Genomic DNA, 21,867 nt, shown 5'->3' with positions numbered 1-21,867 from the left:
AGGACGCAGACACGTTGCGAAGTATTGTGTCCGTGATGGAAGGAATGCATAATAGAATCGAGGATGCACCCCCCAGGCAGCGGATGACATAGCCACGGCCACCAACTTCCCGCTTTCGTGTCAGCTGTTGAGCCGCAAGACTTTTGATCGCTGATCTTCTGATGGTTCTTTTGTCGGACCGATCCCGACCTAGCCAACTGGACAGTCTACGTACGAATACCTATTATTGGAACATAAATGTCTTATTCAGTCTCATTGACAGGATCTAGTCTTGCTTGGCGTCCGTAACCAGAAGGATCGTATCTGGCCTTGGGCCGACATGCAGAAATAACGCAACTTTCCTCATGTGCGATATGAATACATCTTGCGGCTGGAGTGAAACATACAGCTTGGGAGCATCATCACTGCCGTGTCTGGAAGGACTGGTTATCACACCGCCAGTTTCCATGATCTCGATCATTTTCAACACCCAGTAGGCAACAGGACGTTGCGTAATATCACATACACGCAGATAAACAATCCGACATCGGAACTGATTGAGCTACCTCATGGTCGGGCAATTTCTCACCGGCTCGTGTGATTGTCACTCGTTCATGCAGTGGCGGATGCGTGTACGAATATGTACTCACCTGTGCAAGCCTCGACGCAATGTGATGTAACTCGACAACGCCCAAGCCCTTCCTCTTGAAGACATTCCCAGAGGTTCCAAGACGCTGTACGTGTCCTTTCTTGGAGATTTTGTTCCTCGGTTCCGATTGTACCCGACCTGCGCTCTCGGCGAATGACCCTCGCTCGCGATGACACTCAACGGCCCGCGCCTTTGCAGGTTACCATCCGGGCGGCTTGCGTAGGTTTGACAGCGTCGGCTATGGTCCTCCTCCGGTGAACTCTCCGCAATGACCGACCCCGCCGGTAATCCCAATCCGTGATAGTAAGGTTCCGCAAGCGATAATGAACTGGGAATAGGCGTCGGCAATCCATCTCATGCTCGGCGATTATCAGGTAATCTGTTTTGGGAAAGGTGGGAAGGACACTGTGATGGGTTGTCGCCGCATTATTGCCGACCCCCGCATTCTGTCTTCTCGCAATTGATCCAACCCCGGCTCTGACATAATTACGGACAACCCTGTAGTCGGTATCTCAAAGTCATATTCATAGTTCAACATCGGACGTCAGATCCTCCATTTTATGATTATACATACCAAGAACCTTGCACTCTACGGCGCGTTAGACCAGGCATATTACAGAGTCTTGGTACTCTCTACGGACACATCAAAGACACCACCTCCTCCTCATCAAACACCGCCGACATGGGCTCAATTGACGGGCTGAACGGCCGGACCGGAAATAATATCCATGCCACAGAAAACGGCAATTCATTTGCGGCTGCAAATGCAAACCTAGATTATGACGTCCTCATTGTTGGTGCCGGGCTCAGTGGAATCTTCTCCCTGTATCGGATGCGTCGACTTGGCTTGAGAGTCAGGGTCTTAGAAGCTGGATCAGCTGAAGGTGGCACGTGGTTCTGGTAAATAGATCTCTGAAGTTGCACTTGTCTATCGACACTAACACGAGCCTAGGAATCGATATCCTGGTGCGAGATTTGACTCAGAGAGCTACTCGTACATCTTCTCCTTCTCCCAGGAAGTTCTGGATGAATGGGACTGGACAGAACACTTCGCGCCCCAGACTGAGACGTTGAAGTACGTCCAGTTCCTCACCAAGAAGTTCGATCTGAAGAAAGACATGCAATTCAATACAAAGATACGGTCAGCGCATTGGCAACAAACCAATGATTCGTGGCTTTTAACGGACCAAGAGGGCAACACGTACACCTCTCGCTACCTCATTACCGCCATGGGAATTCTCAATGAACCTACCTTGCCGAACATCCCTGGCGTCCGCGATTTCAAGGGCACGGCATGGCATACTGCGAGATGGCCTAGCGATGCACCTAGTCTCGAAGGCAAACGCGTCGGGGTTATCGGCACTGGAGCAACTGCAATCCAAACCATTCAGACCATCGCGGATCGCGTTGGCCATTTGACCGTCTTTCAACGCACAGCCAACTGGACAGCTCCGCTCCGGAATAAAAAGATCACGCCGGAAGAAATGCAGAAGATTCGCAAAGATTATCCCGAAATATTTCGCCAATGCCTGGAATCGTACTCCTGCTTCATCCACGTGGCCAACAGCAAGAGCGTGTTTTCAATGACAGAGGAGGAGCGCCTTGCTCACTGGGAGGACTTGTATGCCCGGCCTGGTTTTGCCAAAGTCCTGGGCATCTCCGCAGACATATATACGGACAGAGAGGCCAACGCACTCTACAGTGCGTTCAACGCGGACAAGATTCGTGCACGGATCAACGACCCAGTAGTCGCCGAGAAACTCATTCCGAAGACCCATGGCTTTGGTACGCGACGTGTGCCACTTGAAAGTGGCTATTATGAGGTTTTCAACAAGCCCAACGTCAAGTTGGTCGACATCTCTGAGAATCCTATTGAGAAGATCACAGCGAGTGGTGTACAGGCTCACGATGAGACTCACGACCTTGATATTCTAATCTATGCCACTGGGTTTGATGCCGTCACCGGATCCTTCAACGCGATAGATTTCAAGGGCCTCAACGACACCAATCTCAAGGATGTGTGGAGCAATGGCATTCGAACGTTCTTGGGTTTGACCGTCAAGGATTTCCCGAACATGTTCATGATCATGGGCCCTCATCAGATGTTTGGCAACATCCCTCGAAGCATCGAGTACGCGGTTGAATGGACTTCCGACTTTATCGGGTACGCGCAGAAGAACAACGTCTTGTACGTGGAGGCGACGGAGATGGGCATGGAGCAATGGACCGAGCATGTGCATGAGTGTGGACAGGGATTGTTAGCGAACGAGGTTGATTCATGGATGACTGGGGTGAACAAGAATCTTGCTCATAAGCAGAAGAGGTCGATGACGAGGTACAATGGCCCGGCGCCCGGTTACCGAAGAAGATGCGATGAGGTGAAGCAGCGGAGTTATTCGGACTTTGTCATGAAACAAGGATAGTTCATTTATCAATTCACATCTGTAAATTTCGAGATAACCAGTGCTGTCTACTTGATAATAACGACCGTTTTCTCTACCCTATATTGTCCTTGTGATGCCGTTAGGTTCATCAGAAATTGCCCTCACGACTAGTCTCTACCCAGATCCGCTCACTGACTAGTACTGAGATTTTCAATGAAGTTTTAGACTTATTATCTGAAAAAGGGAAATCGAAGCATTCTAACATCTTATCTAGTTGGGAAATCGCAAATTTAAGACTGATTTTAAGTCTTTATGACAAAGTCGTCAGCAGGCGAGGGCTTCGATAACGCCCATCGAATTCCATCCTCCATGACCTTGTCCCACCTCGCCGAGGCCGACAGGCTGTCTCCAAACCGACGAAACCCATGCGGCACACCTTGAAACAGGTTGACATCTGTGGGAATCCTGTGTGCAATGTAAGCTTCCAGTTTAGAGGAGAGAAAGGAAAATATCATACCGAGCCTCGGTCAACAATTTGGCATACAGCAACCCTTCATCTCTGAGAGGATCCAGACCGGCAATTCCAAACACGGTCGGTGGAAGTCCTTCTACTTGCGCAGGTGTGGCATTGCCTGGATTGAGCCTTGTATCATCAACCTGAGGATCCTTAATCTGTAGTAGATCAATAAAGTATCTCGCAACCTTCACAGGCAGTATCGGTGCATCTTCGTTTTCCTTGTAGCTCCACAAAGAAGGGCTTGTCAACCGCTTGAGTTGTGGCTCATAGCACTCACTGTGAGTGAGGCATGGGATCATTAACACCTGTCCAGCAATGACGGGGAGGGACCCAGGGCCTTCGCTCGTCGTCTTCAGGTGCTGTTCCAGTGTGAGCGAGGCCGCAAGCTGTGCGCCTGCCGAGATGCCTCCAATCACCAACTTCTGGCCGTCGCCACCAAATTCGCTCACATTAGCGTGAGCCCATTCGAAGGCATCCTCGGTATCATTCCACGCGGTAGGGTAAATGTGTTCCGGTGTATGACGGTAATCAACATTTAGAACGACGACTTCAGCTCCGCAAGCAATACGGGCGCAGATGGCGTCCTCGGAGGCTAGAGAGCCGAATAAAAAGCCACCGCCGTGCAAATGGATATAAACGGGCAGCAATTCAGCTTGGTGAATAGAGACGGGACGATAGGTTCGAGCCTCAATAGAGCTCCCGTCCCGTGTCGGGATCTTGAAATCCTTGATGTGGACCTGCGGAGCTAGGGATTTCATCGCCTCTGCTGCCATCGTCTCACGGCCCTTGTTGACGACGTGTTTGAACGCCGAAAGCGGCTGATCTGTCGCGGGTTGCGGTGGTAAGGTAGCCTGCACGGCGAGCCACTCGTCACTCGGACCTCCATACGCTGAAAAGTCAGACATTGCAGTAGATTGAGTAGTTGATGGGTCCGTTAAGATCAAAGGGATCAAATGGATAGTGTTCAAAGCGGTGATGATGTTGATGATTGCTTGTGCTGGTCATCCGAAGCGGCCGGAAGAGGGGTTATAAGACCCCGTTCTGACTAAGGTCAGGATATCAATCTATCAGAGGTTTCGTAATACAGGGTGTTGGATCCGTTGGATCTGTTACGGTCAAATTGATCAAATGGAGAGTGTTTAAAGCAGGTAGTGACGATGATATTGATCATTACTTGTGCCGGTTATCCGGACCGGCGGGTTATCAGACACCTTTCTGACCAAGGTCAGGACATTAATCTATCAGAGTTTCGCAATACAGGGTCATCTTCCAACAGTAGCCAATAAATGTGTATTTTTGAAGACCGACGTAGCAACACCAATTCTACCAACCTGAGAAGTGGAGGACGACGTTGGCGATGGCATTTGCACGTAAGTGAAAGCTGTCACAAGCTGCGCGATTTTCCCTATAAGCACATGCCAATAATACCCAAGTTAGTATGAATACCTAAGCTTTGATTTCTAATAGAGCAAAGGGCGGTCTGCCGCTGTATAGCACGTTAGAGCGGAGCCCCTACAGTGGGTGTGCTCGGGCAAATTATTCATAGCACCTTGCAACAGAAATCGCTCCGGCTCTCCCACATCCTCGGTACCCCACTGTGGAGTGCATGCGGCATCCGGGATCGGGCGCTCGAATGAGTGCTCGGCATTCCAAAATAGGCACTGGCTTGCGATGGGAGACTCGGGAATTCTTACCGACCGAACACTCGAAAGAAGGAACTAAATACATCAATAAGCTCGAGGTATTCATTCAGTGCAAATTAAGACTTGCCCGAAAAGGAAACAACCCAAATGTCGTTGCATATCCCAGCAAAGCCCCCTTCTCGCTCATTCAGCGGCAAGGTGGCAATCGTTACAGGTGCCGGCTGTGTCGGAGATGGCATTGGAAATGGCCGTGCGATCTCCATTATGCTGGCTGACGAGGGTTGCAATGTGATTTGCTTGGACATGGATTTGGCATGGGCCGCAAAGACTGCCGATATGGCCAACTCCGAGACAGGGCGTGGAACAGCAATCCCCTTCCAAGGAGACGTCACGTCGGCATCCGACTGCGAAGGGGTGGTTAACCTTGCGCTGTCGAAGTTTGGGCGCCTGGATGTTCTTGTCAACAATGTCGGAATCGCTGGCGCATCGGGCACCGCGGTGGAAGTGGATATGGAGCACTGGGCCAAGAGTCTGGAAGTCAACGTTTCGAGCATGGTGTTAATGTCGAAGTATGCGATTCCTGCCATGAGCCGCAACGAAGGGGAAGTCAAAGGGTCCATTGTGAACATGGGAAGTGTGGCTGGACTCAAAGGAGGGACGCCGCATTTACTCTACCCGACTTCCAAAGGGGCCGTGGTCAACATGACCAGGGCTATGGCTGCACATCACGCCAAGGACGGCATCCGCGTCAACTGCGTTTGTCCCGGGGTAAGAATTTTCCCCATTTGAGGTCCTTATCCATCACTAATTTTTTACAGATGCTTTACACACCAATGATGTACGCGGGGGGGATGACCGAGGAAGCGAGGGCGGCGAGGAAGGCGAGGAGTTTACTAGGCACTGAAGGTACGGGTTGGGACTGTGCTTGCGCGGTTACATTCTTGGCTGGGAATCATGCGAGGTGGATTACGGGGGCAATCCTGCCTGTTGATGCAGGGACGACGGCAGCTGTTGGGATTGGAATGCCAGCCAGCGCAAGCGTGAATGGGTGAAGCATCTGGAGAGTTTTAGTTCAGAGTAATAAATTGGATGGATTCACGACTATCGGCAATCACGACTTCCTGTGCCATTTAATAAAGATACTTAGTTCTGCTGTGTACGAATCTAATCGTGCATCAAGGCCATCCGTCCCTTGATCTTCCCCTCACCCAACGCCTTGAGAACCGTAGGGAAGTCCTTTAGTCTGGCTTCCTCCACTTGGGGGGATATAGCTCTGGTTTTAATCAACTGGAGAACTTCCTCAAGATCCCTAACCTGTCCACCGTAAGAGAATATGTAGCTCAACCTCTTGCGAGTCCCAATCTTCATGTGGATTGTATTTTCCGTATCCAGACTACCAATGCAAAGTAATTTTCCACCGCGTCGGACTGGGTAGAATCCGCATCATTAGCGTGTCCTGTAGGACGGATGATCATACCACCTACCAATATGCTGAGCATCTTCAAAGGTCTGATGGGTGCCGACGAAATCTAGGACAGTGTCGATTTTCCCTTCTAGACCATTTTCAACGATGAACTCTTGTGGCGATTTGCCAACAGGAACGATATCGCTTCTTGGCACACCTAATTTTGCGGCATTCTCGAGGCATTCTTCTCTGATGTCGCACACGATAACCCTAGCTCCGATATCCAGAACAATCTGCAATGCGTTGAAGCCGAGACCACCCAACCCGAATAAGAAGGTGGTCTCTGTCTTCTTGACTTCGCCTCTTCTGTGAATTGCGTGGTAGGCCGTGTTCACTGCATCCGTGGCCACAGCTGCTTCAGCTGGTGTAACGCCTGTGGAATGTGAGTGAGTAATGACTGCATTAAAAGACTGAAGCCAACAGATTAGAACTCTTAGCGATTACATACCATCGGGGACAAGGACAGCCCCCCTGATGTCCATTGTGGCATATGGGGCGTAAAAGCCGTCTTGTCCAATTCCCGAATGGTGTCCTCTTTCACATATCTGTGACAGGTCTCGGGAGCATTCGGGACATTCTTCACCTGCACAGCCTGGGACGGCGTGGAGAGCAACCACATCTCCCTAGATAGCTTTAGTTGTGCCAAGTGAGGAATTTGACAGTTTATTAGTTACCACTCGAAGGTTTGAATCCTTAACCTCGGCACCTATTTCCACGATTCTCCCACAACCCTCATGGCCCTATTAACAGTTAGCATCAACTGGATACAAACTGAGATTATGCTTAATATGGAATGGAAACACCTACCAGGGTGTACTTTTCCTGAAACCACCCTGCTTGCTTATCGATGGTGAGGAGTGAGTGGTCGCTGCGACAGACTATCATTGCAAGTTTAGACCAGAATGTGACCAATACAGATTTTTTTGAGATGATAGGGAGTCAATCTTGGTATGTTCTTACCTCCAGAAGCTATCATTTTGCATAGAATACCGGTTGGTGGCGTTTGGGGGACCGGGATCTCTTCCCAAACCTGCAAACTGGTTACCTTCTAATGCCTACCCAACACGACAAGAGCCTAAAGTTACTGGCTCGGGGTTGCCCCTATGTTTCCTCCACGCAAACATAGTCTTGGGGATTTCGGTTGACATTTTTATTGGGATTTGTTCCGGTGAGGATATGTTCTGGTAGTGATAGACTGCTCTTTGGTTCTCGCTGGAGTGAAGAGCAAGGGATTAACGATCATGAAAATCACTTATCCGAAAAGGGCAGCCGAGTCTGGGGTGCATCAACCTGTAATGAAAGTAAAATTGCATGCACAAGATATAATCGCGCTACTTAGGTCTGGGTTGTCGGTTCGTGGTGGTGCGGGGAATGTTCCCCGGCCTCGATGATTAGCTTCGCGTCTGCCGGTTTAGCTCGGCTGTCAGTCGGCATACTTATTTCGGCCAAGCCGTTAAAGCCCTTTGGCAACAATTCGCCTAGTGATGGAAGTGTTTGGGACCTTCATTTTGGATTAATGCATAACATACCTGTTAATAAGAGGACTGGTCTCTTATTCAGTTAAGTGAAACAGATTGCTGCTTATTTTTACATCCTCGTATGCTCTTAAATATCCTTCAAATCGGTATGACACCAACGGATCTAGCAGTGCATACGTCCAACTAGCGAAAGTGTTTACTTGATCATTCGACTCATCTTATCAAAGAATATTCTCTCCTTCCAAATCGCCAATCCAGTAACGCTTAGAATTCGGCCATAATTCCGGAAATGGTGTTCTATCCTCCCAAATGGGTACCGGAACTCCCGATAGGTTCGTATCCCACACGCCTCGCTTCCCCAACAAACGAGAAGTAGTGTTAATCCTAGCTACAGCCCCGCCTGATTCCATCTCTATTGCAGAGTTCATGAGACGTGAAGATCTCGGGCGATGTCCTGTATCGGAAAGCCGAAACCCCTTCACATGCGCTCTCACTGGGCGCACGTACTCAGTGTCCGAGCTGTTCCATCGATCTGAATCCCTCGCCAAAGCCTTTTCTCAGCGATTAGGGTGGCTACCTAACGAAGGTACAGCATGGGAAAAGGTTGTTGCTATTTTTGCTCTAAACACTGTAAGTGATATCTGAAATGCCACTTGTCACAATTTGCTCATTCGGTCATCAGGTCGATTATATCACTGCAGTGTACGGCGTGCACAGATTATCGGGAATTGTAACGCCTGCAAATGCTGTTTACTCTGCTGCGGAATTCCAACATCAGTTGGTATCATCAGGCGCGAAAGCCGTCATTACATGCCCCCCCCTGCTTGACGTAGCCTTACAGGCCGCGAGGGGAGCTGGCATTCCTGACAGTCATGTATTCATTATGGACACTCCTGGATATAAGACCAAGGACGGCATACCACATGCAACAATCGAGGACCTCATTTCAGAAGGCGACAAGCTTGAAGAGATTGAGCACTTGAAATGGACCAAAGGCCAAGGTGCTCGTCAGCCTGCCTTTCTATGTTATTCCAGTGGAACTTCTGGCCTGCCGGTACGTCCAAGAGGATAAATGAACGTGACTCTTTCAACTGACTATGCATCAGAAAGCAGTAATGATTTCTCATTGCAACGTAATTTCCAACGTGTTGCAGCATGCGACATACGAGTCTGTCGCGAGAAAACAGAGAGGGGTGAGAGTCCAAAATGTGCTTGGATTCCTTCCATTTAGCCATATCTATGGCCTCATTGTTGTGGCTCATACCTGCACATGGCGTGGTGACGGAATTTTCGTGTTGCCAAAGTACGATTTCACCTGGTTCCTGGAATCGATTCAGAAATACAAAATCGAGCAGCTCCTCGTGGTATGTGGCTCCTGATTGAAGCGTTCACCCCAAGCATTAACATGAACCAGGTACCTCCAATTATCATCACAATGTTGCGCAACAAGAAAACCTGTCAGAAGTACGATCTAAGCAGCGTTCGTTTTGTGTACAGTGGTGCCGCTCCCTTAGGCAATGAGACCATTGATGAGGTCCAAAAAATGTACCCTATGTGGATTATCGCCCAAGCATATGGTATGAAGCTTCCTGCTTAAATGGGCTCCGGACGCTAACACATCCCAGGGATGACAGAAACTTCGGTTGTTGTCACTTCACCAAGTGAACACGATGTGTACCCAAGGGCTTCAGGGTCTTTGTTGCCAGGGACGAAGGCAAAAATATTGGACCCTGAGGGCAGAGAGATAACCGATTATGAACAGCCCGGGGAACTTCTCGTTCAAGGCCCAGCGGTGGTCTTGGGTTATCTGAACAACGAGTTAGCAACCTCGGAAACATTCGTCCATCATGATGATGGACGGTGGATTCGAACTGGAGATGAGGCTCTTGTCGCAGTAGCCCCCTCTGGTAACGAGCAGATTGTCATCGTCGATCGAATCAAGGAGTTGATCAAAGTCAAGGTACGATTGTACTTTCCCTTCCAATTCATCGTGTTCAGAGATTGACGTATTTAGGGTCACCAAGTTGCACCAGCTGAACTCGAGGCACATATATTATCGCACCCCGCAGTGGCAGACTGTGCAGTCATTCAGACACCCGATGACAAGTCTGGAGAAGTCCCAAAGGCTTTTATAGTAAAGTCCCCTGAGGCAGCGTCCATGTCTGATGAGGAGGTTGCCCAAAAAGTGATGGCATATGTTGCCGAGCACAAAGCACCCTACAAGTGTATCAAGGGCGGTGTGGAGTTTCTTGACATGATCCCTAAGAGTCCAAGCGGTAAGATTCTGAGGCGATTACTCCGAGACCAAGAGAAGGAGTCAAGGAGAAAGCAAGGCACAAAGCTGTAGTAGTCTTATGGCCAGCCGCGATATGCCATCCAACATAGATGGGTAAATTTGTTTGAGAAATCACAACCGGATAGATAGTAGAGAATATCATTTGTCAAGCTGCCATCGTTGACTTCCACTTGGCGAATAAGAAACATGTGGGCAAATTTCACCAGGGCTTTCAGCACTAGATATTTCTTTAGACACCATCTACTTTTGTCTGATGGATCACTCGATTATCTTCATATAGTTGCGCCCAGTGGGGTGGTTATTGAAACAGCGTGCCGTTGTCACAGAGCTTTCAGGTCGGATCTTATACGCCACAGGTACCTATTATAATTATAACTCGTAACTAAACTTAGGGTAATTTTGCCAGTGTGCGAAGTTTTTTCTTGTATACTTTCTTAATCTGTAGAGTGCATTCAACGAATATGTAGAGCATGCTAAAAGTACAGACATGTACTAAAAGTTAATCTTTGTATGTTCTCACTTTATAGTCATCCAGCCACTTGTCTTCAATAATCACAAGCTGGGACTCCTGCACCTTCTTGAAGTATTCATCTTCCGTAATATCCTTGTAATCATCCCTGTCGATGTCTTGGAATCCCTCTTTGGCAACGGATCGAGGGGTGATCATTAGTGAGCGCCCTACGTTACGTTAGCATATCTGTAATTTCTGGCTGCTTTTCATCAGCAACTAGCGAAATCTTACCATTAATTGACTTGTCAGTCGCAATTTTCATCATGCAGCCTGCCACATCGATTTGCTCTCCGAACTCGACACCGCGATCAACCAACCACTTCTCGTACTCCGCAGTACGTATGGCACTCTTGATCCAGCAGGGGGCAACATAGTTTATGCGAATGCCTTGCTCAAAACTAGAACGACGCGCGGTCCTCATGAATCCTCTAAGGCCATATTTTGTAGCTGTATATTCCCAGTTGCCCTAATCATGTCAAACTCAGTAACACGCATGAAAAATATCATTAAGCGCAGATGGAGGTTACTTACTGGGGAGTCAATCCACGCCACCATACTTCCTGTGATGATAAAGCATCGATCTCGGTCTTCGGTATCAGGTTGCTTTCTGAAATAGTGCACGGCAAGCTTCCAGGTGTACAGAGTACCGTCCAGATTGACTCTGACGATATTCAAGTCGGGTTTGGTTGGCTCTTGATTTGGATCTAGAATTCTAGATTAGGTTCTGAGCAATGATGAAACTCCAATCTCGCCTGCTTTATGGTCAAGCCACAGCCAACTTACCATCCAGATTCCACAGGCTGTCACCAGAGCTGCGACTAATTCCAGCGTTGGCAATGACTATGTCAACACTGTTGTTGGGGCTTTTGCTCTTGGCTGTTTCAAACATGGCTTTCTGTTGGTCCCAATCACGGATGTCGCATTTGACGAAGACTGAGCAAACCTGGCTCCTGTTCAATTCTTCCTCGATGGCTTTCCCACGGTTCTCATCGACATCGGCAAAGGTGACGAAGGCGCCAGCAGCGGCAAATTCACGAACACAAACCTCTCCCATGCCATTTGCACCTCCCGTGATAACAACCGATTTTTGGCGGACATTATCACGGTTGGTGGGGGTGGTACAGTCGAGTGGCCCAGTGTAGGCGTAGCGGGGGAGCGGCATTGTGATGGGTTTGGATGTAATAAGCTCTGTTAGCGAATAATTGGAATTGGTAAATCGACTTGAGGAGAAGCGGCTATGAGTGACTGAGCTCTTGAATAATACTCACTATCGCTACTGCAAGAACTGTTGGCATTATGTGATGGAAGCCGACTTGCAATGAGCCCCGCCTTACACCGCGATAGGCTACCCTACATGTTACCCCGCGTTCAACTTCGGGATCGTTTTCCCTCGATGCGGCAAACCAAATCGGGATAGCCGTGTCCACTTTTCCACTATTGCCGGCTTCCATGACACTTCGTCACATGAACTCTTTGCCGGACATCGCGTGATTACACTCTGGCAGGGCGAAATAGGAGAGTGCCTTGGTTTCGGCACCGGCGTCGGTGTAGTGGAGGCTGGAGCAAGTGGCCCGTTTCATGAATTGCCGGGCAACTGCGCTTCCTGACTGAAGAGGACAAAGTATCTCTGTCACCATTTAACGCAGAGAACAATCACCGGGTAACACTCTTGGCAGTCACGCATCATCTAAAGTATTTGATAGCTTGATTCATTATTTCTTTGACGATACTGTCACCTGGTTGCATGTGGGTACCCTGCCTTCTCACACCCTATCTCAACAACACCATTGGAGATTCCTCTCTCTACCTTGGTCGTCCCTTTACCGTCTCCAATCATGACTGCCTTTGTCGATGCTCCGGTACCTAAAAATCCGGCACCTATCCCTAATGGCGGTGACATCTTGCGTTTCCCCTCAGCAGAGCTCCCTGAGGTTCTTAGCAACCTGGATGGAGCGAGGCGCGCTGCCGCTGCAAACGAAACCGAGACTGGGCCTGTTGAAGATCCCTTCAAGCTCACGCCCAAATTCGCCTATACGCCCAAGAAACTCAAGGTGTTTACTATTGGTGCCGGCTTCTCAGGCCTGTTGATGGCCCATAAGTTCCAGCACCGCTTCCCAGATATGCGCGACATTGTCGACCACACAATCTTTGAAGCCCGCCGCGATGTTGGTGGAACTTGGCTTGCCAATGATTACCCTGGCGTCCAATGCGACGTCCCTGCGCATATATACGTGAGTACAGATCTGATACTCCCACTTAACCTAGATGTTACGCGGATTATTAACATAATCGGAAGGCATTTCCATTTGATCCCAACCCCGATTGGAGTAGATTTTACGCCAGCGGTGCAGATATTCTGCAGTACATGAAGCACACAGTCAAGAAGTGGAGCTTGGATCGCGACCTTCAGCTAAATACCAAAGTTGTTGGCGCCTGGTGGCAAGAGGAGTTGGGTCAGTGGAAAGTGACCGTCGAGCATGAGGGCAACCAACGAGATGAGTACTGTCATGTGCTCATCTCTGCCCAAGGAGTTCTTGTGTACGTTGAACCCCTCTCCCTAACTGAATACTCCAGCTAACCAAGCTTCTCAATAGCCATGAATCATGGCCAGATATCCCTGGTTTGAGGGAGTTCAAGGGACATCTGACACATTCAGCTAGCTGGGATCACAGCTATGACTACTCCAACAAGAGAATCGCAGTCATTGGCAACGGATCTTCAGGCATTCAAATTGTTCCACAGATGGCCAAACTACCTGGCACAGATGTAACAAACTTCATCCGGGGCCCCGCCTGGGTGTACTATCGAGCCCCGCCCTCGAAGCACCTTGGACGTGAGGATGACGATCCCAACCCACGTTACACCGAGGAGGAGAAAAAGCGATTCCACGATCCGGATTACCACCTACAGCATAGAAAGGGTATCATCTCACGTACCAACAAGTCTTTCTATATCTTCATGAAGGGCGAGAACAACCAGGAGGGCATGAGAGTAGCCGCCCAGCAGATGGCCTCGAAACTCAACAACGACCCAGTTCTCTGTGAGAAGCTTATCCCCAAATGGGAGTTAGGGTGTCGCCGAATCACCCCCGGCCCTGGATATTTAGAGTCTTTCCTTAGGCCCAACTGCCATTTGACGAACAGTGGCATCACTAAGGTCACCGAGAATGCTGTCCACACTGCTGATGGACAAGTTTATGAGTGTGACGTCAGTAAGTTGACCCCTCCAGAATATTCCGATACTGGAATCGCCTATTTCTAACCTGACAAAGTTGTTTGTGCTACGGGCTTTGATGTTTCCCATCGTCCTCGCTATCCGATCGTGGGTAGAAACGGCGTTGATTTGCAGCAAAAGTGGGCTGAAGACCCAGAGTCCTACATCTCTGTTGCCGTCCCTGAGATCCCCAACTATTTCATGATGATGGGCCCCAACTGTTTAGGTGGCCACGGATCGCTGGTTGAATCTCTCAACTGGACTGGTGACTACTTCGTCAAATGGGTCAGGAAGATGGCGACCGAAGACATCCGATACGTAACTCCAAAGAAGGAGAAGGTGGACGCCTTCATAAGATACAGCGACGAAGTCCACAAGACCCTGGTCTGGAGCGGCGGTTGCAAGAGCTGGTACAAGAGAAATCGAGTCGATGGGCGCGTGACGGCCTTGTTCGGTGGAAGTGCGCAATTGTTTAACCGCATGCTTAGCGATATTCGCGGCGAGGATTTTGAGATCACGTACAACACGGTGAATCCTTTCCGGTTCATGGGGTCCGGGTTTACTGAGTTTGAGATGGACGAGAAGAGTGATTTATCATGGTATGTTGAAAAGGCAGAGACACTAGTTAAGTAGGCGGGCAGGACACCTAGAGTAGACCATATTGAGACAGCTGTTTGCCAATAGTGCCAAAAACAATTCGCCCGATGGGGAGGGGTAAGCACATAAGTGCCTCAAGTTCCAATATTACTGTCAGTATAGCTTACTATGTACCCCTACTAAACTAAGCCCCGAGTCATACACTGATGCTATAAACTTTGAGACAATCTTAAGATCATACAATCCACTGGCAGGCTAGCTTCTTCAGATCCTGTGGGAAGTGATCATCTGGGATCTGCGCGCTTTGCCTCTGCTTGAACGCTTGGTAAAACCTCCGTAAACCAGCGAGCTCCGGGTCAGATAGCAAATCCACTTCGTAAAACTCCTTCGCAAACTCCAGCAGCGAGTACAATACACAGTCTGCAACCGTAACAAATCCTCCATCACCCTCAAAGTGCGACTCCTCAGTATAGTATCCTTCCAATAACTTCAGCGGCCGCTGGGCCCAGTCGAGGATGAGCTTAGCTGCGACGGGGTTCGTTGGCTCAAGGGCCGCAAAGAGCTCGGATCCCTTGTGGCATGCCAGCCCAAAGTAGTTTGTAGTCTCATCGGCAAGGAGGAGCATCTCGCGAGTGCGGGCTCTTTCCTCAGCCGTGATCCCGCGCATGCTGCGTTTGGCGCCAGCGCTTTGAGCAAGCTCGACTTGCCAAAGCTGCTGCGGATCGGGGTTGTCGCAGATATCTTCTAGATAGTCGAGGATGGCAACTGATTGCTTGATAAAGGTTCCATCTGGGAGCCGGAGAATTGGCACGCTGCCGGGGGGCTTTCCTGGTGCGACAAGCTCCACCTTAGCAGTTATGGCAACGTCGGTGATTTTGATCTGGGGGTGGGACAGGATGCCTTTTTCTGCAAGGTAGAGTAAGACTCGACGAGGGCTTACTCCCCAAGGGAAGACAAAAAGTTCGAGAGATGCAGCCATGATGATGATAGAAGGATGTCTTGAGTAATGTTGGTATGCTCTATTTCAATGTGATTTGATTTGACTTTTTCTACTTAATTTTTAGGCGGGTGATTGATCTTGTTTTATACTAGTTTATCTTCGGAGACTTTCGCAAAATATTGTGGAAAGAGTCACAGATGGGGACTTATCTCCTATGGGTGCAGAGTAACAATTGCGTAGTATGTTTCCGACAATGTTTCCGACCATTTTTGGAAACAAATCCACTTTATGTCGGTCGAACTATCATTACTTCTACTACGATAATTTTCTAAACGATTATGTTCAACATGCTTATTAGATTTACCAGCCCAAGTAACCCCAGGCGAGGGAACCTGATGTGTGCATCCTGCGTTTTTGTTGTGCATGTCACAGTTGCCGAGACCAACGGATGTGTTTCAGGCTCGTCATGTTTTATTTCTCTCATCATATCTGGCGTCTACAGAGGCTAAAGACGAAAGGTTGAGCGGAAGACAAAGGCGAAGACAATTGCACAATCGCCTGCCAAATTAAGCTGTTGAACATACTGGTGTTTAGTAAAGCTACAAAGAGAACCAAATATGTTGGAGTACAGCATATGTTAACGGATTATGAACCATAAACTTGGAGCATGCGAAATTGAAGCAAGGAGAATATTAATTGCAACTAATCGGACTAAGATAATAGAATATTGGTACATTCCACACTTGGAAACTTTCCTTTGCCACGACCACCAACGTCATTGTTGAGGTGCACTCTACATTTACGAGAAGATACCCTTCTTTCCATCACCATCTGCGTCCTTGAATGGGTTCAACTTGTCCTTCAAGGAAGGCTTCGATGCAGTGGTACTGGCCGACGAGACAGACTGGTGACTGCCAAGGTTATTGTCTTTATTGCTAAGCGTCTTATGATCGCTGGTGCCAAGGACATTGTTACCACCAACGCGGGACTGATATGAAGTTAGCATATTGTTCCTCCCGAGGATGTGAGTAGCTACATACTTGGTTGCCGGTCGTGGATGTATTGTGGTGAGCAGCCTTGGCAGCAGCAGCGGCAGATCCAGTAGCGCCGACCGCCCCAGCGCCAGGAGCGCCAACGAATCCGTTATTACCGTGCATGCGAGAGTGTTCACCGAGTTCATCTTCCTTAAGATGACCTTGATGACCCTCTTGACCCAGTTGGCCATCCCGGCCGAGCTGGCCCTGCTCTGCAATTTGGCCGCGCTGAGCCTGCTCACCAAGCTGGCCATGATGACCGTGCTGGTGGCTGTGTTTGCCATGGACCTTGTCTGGCTCGAACTCATTCGACCCCATGCCCTGAGGGCAGCCTTCAACTGTACCAACATGGGTCGCTTCTTTGGCGTGCAGCGAGCCGGTACCCTTCTCAAATTCCGCCAGGGTCTTGGTGGGCAGGACTGAAGTCTCATGGTGGACTGGGGCCACGTGGTGGGTTTCGTGAATGGGCACTGTGGTGTGCACGACGTGTCCCTGGATAACCTCCTTGTGAAGGACGGGCTGAATGTGCTCGTGGACGTGATGGTGAACCCGCTCTGACTGCACCATAGGAGCAGTGGTGCTCGAGTGGGTCGTTTCATGAGTCGTGGTCGTGTCTTTGTACTTGCCGATATCACGATCAAGCGTGTCCTTCAGTTCCTGCTCATTGCCATGGTGGAAAGTCTTGTGCTCCACATCCGCGACACGGTGTGAATGCTTATCGGGGCTAGATTGTAATTGTTAGTTCGCAGCCGTGGGGGCAGGAAAGGAGGATGCCTTACAGGACCTCAGTGTGCTCCAGAGGCTGGACAACTGTGTGGTGGTGGTCTTTGTGGACATCACGGTCGACGGCAGTCATCACGTTTTCGTGCTGGTGGGCCTTGCGATGCTCGTCGGTGACGGATTCTCGGACATCCTGATGCACCGATGTCTTGTGTTGACCATCGCGGGACGTGAAGTCAGAAATAGCTTGCTTTGCCTTCTCCATGATGAACTGTTGTAGTTTAGATTATGGTTTGAAGGGTTGTTTTGAGTGTTGTTCAAGTATGCGTTTGTGTGTAGAATGATGTAGATGATGAGAAAGGTGGTAGTATTAAGCTGCAAGAGCAGTTCATATATAATGATGCTGGTCGTCGTCGTCTGGAGGCATTCATCCCTCCAAGGCGTAAAAGCTCCGGGATGTGCCCGCCAGTAGGGACGTATAACCAATGATACAGCAGGATATCTAGATCCACAGTCGAATTTAGAAGCCAGAGATTATGGATACCAGGGCCCCCGTTCGAATCACACCAATCTTGCGGGGAGGGAGCCTCGAGAAGTGTCAGTGGTAGTGCAGTACATCCTCCCACACAGAAAGCACCACGGAATGCCAAGTATTTCCAATCGTAGTCACTACCTCAAGGTACTGCTTTCAGAGGGAGAATGTCTCTGTGATGTACTCTGATGAACGCATCATGGAGACGATATCGGGCCTGCATTGCATGAGGCTTGACCACGTAAGATTATCACGTCATGGACTAAGAACCTCAGCTGCGACGGCCACATCTCCAGCGCTTCACTTTCGTCCCCAGCAAGTGAAATGTGCTCACTTGGCCGGATGCAATCTTAGCCGACAAACAAGCTCGTTGCGTTATCCGCAATTGGCAAGGTGCCGGAACAAGCCGCATCGCTGCGCATCGCTGCATCGCTGTGAGATGCGTCCGCAATCGAGACCTGGCCAGCTCTTCGTTGTGGACGACTAGTGAGTCACTACTCCGCCAGTAAGGCACACGGTATGGAGTAATGCGTCATAGAGTATGCCCACCCCTTGAGTAGGCTGAATCTGCATTCCAGCCTAATCACAATTAACGTACCAGCAGGCAAGCCCCCATCGCTTTTGATCCCACTAACATGAGTTCCCCCACGGATCGAAAGATTCTACCTCTACGTACTATTTCCAGATTTGATCTAACCTGGCGAACCTCCCAGTTATCCCCGTACCCTGCACCATAGTGCGCACTCGTCGCTGGTGTGGCGATCATGATGAGGACCCTGGTGTTTTAGCTCATACCCTGTGCTGCCCAGTAGAGAATCCCCGAAAAGGAGAACAAGGTGAATGTCAAACGTTGATGGAAGGCGAGAACGTGAAATATGAAGCGTTACATGGAAACATATTTCTTTTCTCTCAGTCGACGTCACTCGTAGACAATTCCTCAAACCTTTCCCGAATGAGGTCATACATATTCCCAATTATTGATACAACATTTACCATCTCATCGTACTTCGGCCCTTTTATCATTAAGATACCTTGCTTGGTATGCTATCTTACTCTATCAGACAAGAAAAGGCCAACACGTTTTCATACACTCTGCCCTTGCACTTATCTAAGCCTGGAAGCTCATGCTTGAGAAGTCCAGGGGATAGTCCATGAATGGCTCAAGGAGGTCCTGGTATTGGTTGAACAAGGTTTCGTGGAAGTGTGCGTTCTCCGGGGACGGGAATCCTCTTGTCGCTGCGCCCTGCTCCTTGTTTGACAAAAGACCTTTTGCTATTCGACTGGTGGAATGTGTGACGAAAGGGAAGAGCAATGTCCAGTCGGGCGCATCGGCAGTATCAGGCATACCGAGTGTCGCCGACTGCATTTCAAAGTCGTGAGAGTTGCCGTGGATGGGAATCGATAACAGATCGGGGTCATTCGCACTTAGTCCCAAGTTTGTTGCCGTGTTATTAGGTGCGCCGGTTATGCGGGATCTCCTCAGACGCTCGAATCCTTGTCGGATAACGTTGGCCGAAGCCCACATCTGCTGAAGCTGCCCAACGGCATGAGTAAGCACGTCCAAGTCCTCCTCGGCTTCTTGTGCGAATTGCTCGATCCTGCAGGCCTGCAATAGTGCGATGAAGGCTGTTCCGCTGTACCAGCAAGTGATTGCCATCAGGAAACGGGCATTTCCGCGCGATAAAATATCGCGTAGTATCCGTGCGATGCATGACGCCGCTAGAATTGCGGGTGGTAGGGCCTGCGGGAGGTCATGAGCAGACTGCTTTAGGTGCAGTATGATGATGGTGGTGAGGTAAGGGAGATGAAGCTGGTGGACGTCGCGGTCAAAAGACTCGGTAGTTGCCGAACCGATTGGCAATTGTAGCTCGAGAGGCAGGGAGTGAACCCATTCGACCAATTCTTGTTGAAGATTGACGGGGAATGGATACGAAGCTGAGTTAGACGACTTCGATAAGTATTTAGCCACCCTACCCACAATGGCACAAAGACGGATCCAGTATATGAAGATTTGTCCTTTGTGCTGAGAAATAGGGTCGCTAGGGAAGTCGAGAGATTGGGGTTCTTGGATATTGCAGTCATCGGGATCAATGATGCAAGGTTTACTCTGACACAGCGCCGTCAATCGCTCCCGGGCCTGATAAATACTGTTAGCATGCGAGGGAAGGCGGGGTCACACTACTGACAAATACTGTCCACCAAATCCGTCGCCGCAAGCTCAGGTCCATCCTATCTCTGAGAGGATGGTTTTCAGATGGTTCGCGATGTAGGTTCATCTGCTGAGCGTGTCTGATGATGACTGAAGTCCACCACCAAGATGAATGCCTGTGAGCGGTTGAGGGGGGACGAGGAGCCCACCAGTAGAACAAAGTCAGCGCCTTCAACGCAGTAAGGCCATCGGCCTCTTCGTCATTGTAGAAAATGGCCCTTGCCCGATCATAGTATTTCGCCGGGCCATCGTGTGGTACCAGCGGCGGCTGAATATGGCTTGCTGCCAAAGAAAGGGCATTCTCAAGCAAGGGAGATCGTGCTATGTCGCCCATGACGGTGGCTCTATCGAGGACCGGGCACCATGGGTAGCAATACTCCCAGTACGTCTCTGCGAAACTTTGCTGAAGCCCCCTTCGTGGTGTGTCGGACACATGGTGTCTAATCTCAATGATTGCTTCGAGTTCCTGTTGCTCCGCCTCAAGTTGGTTTTCGGGGCCGTAGACCTGCAGAAACCCGGTGTCGACATCTCCCGCGTGGCTGTGGCAGGTGTCTTCAGTGGGCGAGATGCTGGCCTGAGGCGGCTGGGGATTAAAAATAACAGGTAGTGCCTGAGCTGAACCAGAGTGGGCGGTATTTGGAATGCGGTCATCCTGCAGCGATGAAGGGGACTGGAGCTGAGTCTGGGGTCCGTCAATGTCTACCTGAACAGGGCCCTCGGGCAGTTCTTCAGGCAGGTCTCCATCCTGGTCTGAGTCAAGTATTCAGTAGATGTCGACTGTGCAATGCAAGTCCCAATATTTACCTGGTGGTGAGTCGTTACTCGTTGCATCCCGACGCGTATCAGGAGCAGCGGCGCCGGGACGATGCTTCCCTCGCTTTGAGGGGCGGAGGTGACACTCCCGATCTGGACAGTCACAGTTGCTGCACTTCTCAAAGCCCTGATTTTTGCGACCCTGGAGCGATGCAGTTAGCAAATTGTGATTGCACATACCCAGGTCAATGGCCGGGGGGAGGGAGTCGCACTTGAAGGTCGCATTTGATCTTCTTGGAGTGGCAGAAGACGCAGACCAGCTCGGCGCGTTTGCGCTTTGGTTCACGAGCGCTAAAGTGAAGCCAGTTCCCGGTTAGCTCGGGCATATCGGCGGTTAATACAGCGATGATAGGTCGAACACGGAGATGGCCCCGGCGGCGGCGTGGAGTGGTATTTGGTGCTCGCGATGATCGCTTCCAGAGTCCGGAATCTCCAGATCCGACACGCTGGGCCTCTTTGCTGCATCTCACGTGTGGCAGGGGGGAGGCGAATGCGGGGACAGAGCGTGGGGATGGATGGATGCGGGGGAAATGACTCTACCTCGGAGATAATTTAGTAATGGGTTCTCCGGAGCCACCGGCGCTACTAAAAAAATATCTAGGATGGACACGTTGTGGCAAGATAAGATGTCAAGAGGGCCTCAGAATATGTGCATGCGCATACTTGGATCGTAATTTTGGGAGTCTCGAGGCATGTTTCCATCACCAAAACATGCCTTCACGACGTTTCGGTACCTGTCGGATCCTTCCAAATATTGCTAAGCCAAGAGTCTCGACCGAGGTGTTAAGCTTAAAGCTGGCTAGACCTACAGTACGAGCCCCTAACCTTTAGCGTACTTCGCCTCAAGTTTCAGCGCAACTTGCCCTAATTTTCCATCAACTTTACGG

The 21,867-nt window shown here is 49.9% G+C and overlaps 10 protein-coding genes across 10 annotated transcripts; 4 read left to right on the top strand and 6 right to left on the bottom strand.

Moving 5' to 3' along the window:
• The first annotated feature begins 1,326 nt into the window (after positions 1 to 1,326).
• BGZ61DRAFT_380891 (uncharacterized protein) lies at positions 1,327 to 3,068 on the top strand. Its single transcript, XM_046242632.1, has 2 exons — positions 1,327 to 1,528; positions 1,581 to 3,068. The coding sequence occupies exons 1-2, from the start codon at positions 1,461 to 1,463 to the stop codon at positions 3,049 to 3,051; spliced, it is 1,539 nt and encodes a 512-aa protein (XP_046111021.1). The 5' UTR covers positions 1,327 to 1,460; the 3' UTR covers positions 3,052 to 3,068.
• Positions 3,069 to 3,314: 246 nt separating this feature from the next.
• BGZ61DRAFT_472578 (Alpha/Beta hydrolase protein) lies at positions 3,315 to 4,434 on the bottom strand (the record flags this gene model as incomplete). The annotated part of the gene is made up of 2 exons (XM_046248358.1): positions 3,315 to 3,477; positions 3,530 to 4,434. 2 exons carry the CDS (start codon positions 4,432 to 4,434, stop codon positions 3,315 to 3,317), a joined length of 1,068 nt encoding a protein of 355 aa, XP_046111020.1.
• Positions 4,435 to 5,246: 812 nt separating this feature from the next.
• On the top strand, positions 5,247 to 6,260 carry BGZ61DRAFT_410813 (2-(S)-hydroxypropyl-CoM dehydrogenase). The gene is made up of 2 exons (XM_046243250.1): positions 5,247 to 5,940; positions 5,991 to 6,260. Exons 1-2 carry the CDS (start codon positions 5,320 to 5,322, stop codon positions 6,222 to 6,224), a joined length of 855 nt encoding a protein of 284 aa, XP_046111019.1. The 5' UTR covers positions 5,247 to 5,319; the 3' UTR covers positions 6,225 to 6,260.
• A 76-nt stretch (positions 6,261 to 6,336) lies between these two features.
• BGZ61DRAFT_489947 (chaperonin 10-like protein) lies at positions 6,337 to 7,785 on the bottom strand (the record flags this gene model as incomplete). The annotated part of the gene is made up of 7 exons (XM_046250276.1): positions 6,337 to 6,599; positions 6,657 to 7,010; positions 7,086 to 7,260; positions 7,312 to 7,377; positions 7,445 to 7,515; positions 7,598 to 7,667; positions 7,702 to 7,785. 7 exons carry the CDS (start codon positions 7,783 to 7,785, stop codon positions 6,337 to 6,339), a joined length of 1,083 nt encoding a protein of 360 aa, XP_046111018.1.
• Positions 7,786 to 8,404: 619 nt separating this feature from the next.
• On the top strand, positions 8,405 to 10,462 carry BGZ61DRAFT_339384 (uncharacterized protein; the record flags this gene model as incomplete). The annotated part of the gene is made up of 7 exons (XM_046239223.1): positions 8,405 to 8,447; positions 8,510 to 8,745; positions 8,798 to 9,169; positions 9,222 to 9,479; positions 9,530 to 9,692; positions 9,741 to 10,075; positions 10,130 to 10,462. The coding sequence occupies 7 exons, from the start codon at positions 8,405 to 8,407 to the stop codon at positions 10,460 to 10,462; spliced, it is 1,740 nt and encodes a 579-aa protein (XP_046111017.1).
• Positions 10,463 to 10,910: 448 nt separating this feature from the next.
• On the bottom strand, positions 10,911 to 12,084 carry BGZ61DRAFT_339582 (uncharacterized protein; the record flags this gene model as incomplete). Its single annotated transcript, XM_046239242.1, has 4 exons — positions 10,911 to 11,089; positions 11,154 to 11,388; positions 11,454 to 11,626; positions 11,706 to 12,084. 4 exons carry the CDS (start codon positions 12,082 to 12,084, stop codon positions 10,911 to 10,913), a joined length of 966 nt encoding a protein of 321 aa, XP_046111016.1.
• A 673-nt stretch (positions 12,085 to 12,757) lies between these two features.
• Positions 12,758 to 14,806, top strand: BGZ61DRAFT_380877 (uncharacterized protein; the record flags this gene model as incomplete). Its single annotated transcript, XM_046242631.1, has 4 exons — positions 12,758 to 13,153; positions 13,219 to 13,460; positions 13,517 to 14,133; positions 14,194 to 14,806. 4 exons carry the CDS (start codon positions 12,758 to 12,760, stop codon positions 14,766 to 14,768), a joined length of 1,830 nt encoding a protein of 609 aa, XP_046111015.1. The 3' UTR covers positions 14,769 to 14,806.
• Positions 14,807 to 14,811: 5 nt separating this feature from the next.
• BGZ61DRAFT_441692 (uncharacterized protein) lies at positions 14,812 to 15,776 on the bottom strand. Its single transcript, XM_046244622.1, has one exon. The coding sequence runs from the start codon at positions 15,709 to 15,711 to the stop codon at positions 14,968 to 14,970; it is 744 nt and encodes a 247-aa protein (XP_046111014.1). The 5' UTR covers positions 15,712 to 15,776; the 3' UTR covers positions 14,812 to 14,967.
• An 867-nt stretch (positions 15,777 to 16,643) lies between these two features.
• Positions 16,644 to 17,691, bottom strand: BGZ61DRAFT_341134 (uncharacterized protein; the record flags this gene model as incomplete). Its single annotated transcript, XM_046239378.1, has 2 exons — positions 16,644 to 17,430; positions 17,486 to 17,691. The coding sequence occupies 2 exons, from the start codon at positions 17,689 to 17,691 to the stop codon at positions 16,644 to 16,646; spliced, it is 993 nt and encodes a 330-aa protein (XP_046111013.1).
• Positions 17,692 to 19,066: 1,375 nt separating this feature from the next.
• Positions 19,067 to 21,306, bottom strand: BGZ61DRAFT_340115 (fungal-specific transcription factor domain-containing protein; the record flags this gene model as incomplete). Its single annotated transcript, XM_046239281.1, has 4 exons — positions 19,067 to 20,095; positions 20,145 to 20,893; positions 20,990 to 21,122; positions 21,193 to 21,306. 4 exons carry the CDS (start codon positions 21,304 to 21,306, stop codon positions 19,067 to 19,069), a joined length of 2,025 nt encoding a protein of 674 aa, XP_046111012.1.
• Positions 21,307 to 21,867: the final 561 nt, after the last annotated feature.

The sequence above is a fragment of the Ilyonectria robusta genome (assembly GCF_021365365.1).
Source record: "Ilyonectria robusta strain PMI_751 chromosome Unknown BGZ61scaffold_2, whole genome shotgun sequence".
Classification (NCBI taxonomy): Eukaryota; Fungi; Ascomycota; class Sordariomycetes; order Hypocreales; family Nectriaceae; genus Ilyonectria; species Ilyonectria robusta.
This window is presented reverse-complemented; position numbering and strand designations above follow the sequence as displayed.

Excerpts from the sequence above, each read along its gene's own strand:
- BGZ61DRAFT_380891 (XM_046242632.1), top strand. The coding sequence starts at position 1,461 with ATGCGTCGACTTGGCTTGAGAGTCAGGGTCTTAGAAGCTGGATCAGCT. Across the intron at positions 1,529-1,580 it reads GAAGGTGGCACGTGGTTCTG|GAATCGATATCCTGGTGCGA; the intron begins GTAAATAGATCT and ends ACACGAGCCTAG.
- BGZ61DRAFT_410813 (XM_046243250.1), top strand. The coding sequence starts at position 5,320 with ATGTCGTTGCATATCCCAGCAAAGCCCCCTTCTCGCTCATTCAGCGGC. Across the intron at positions 5,941-5,990 it reads TCAACTGCGTTTGTCCCGGG|ATGCTTTACACACCAATGAT; the intron begins GTAAGAATTTTC and ends AATTTTTTACAG.
- BGZ61DRAFT_441692 (XM_046244622.1), bottom strand. The coding sequence starts at position 15,711 with ATGGCTGCATCTCTCGAACTTTTTGTCTTCCCTTGGGGAGTAAGCCCT.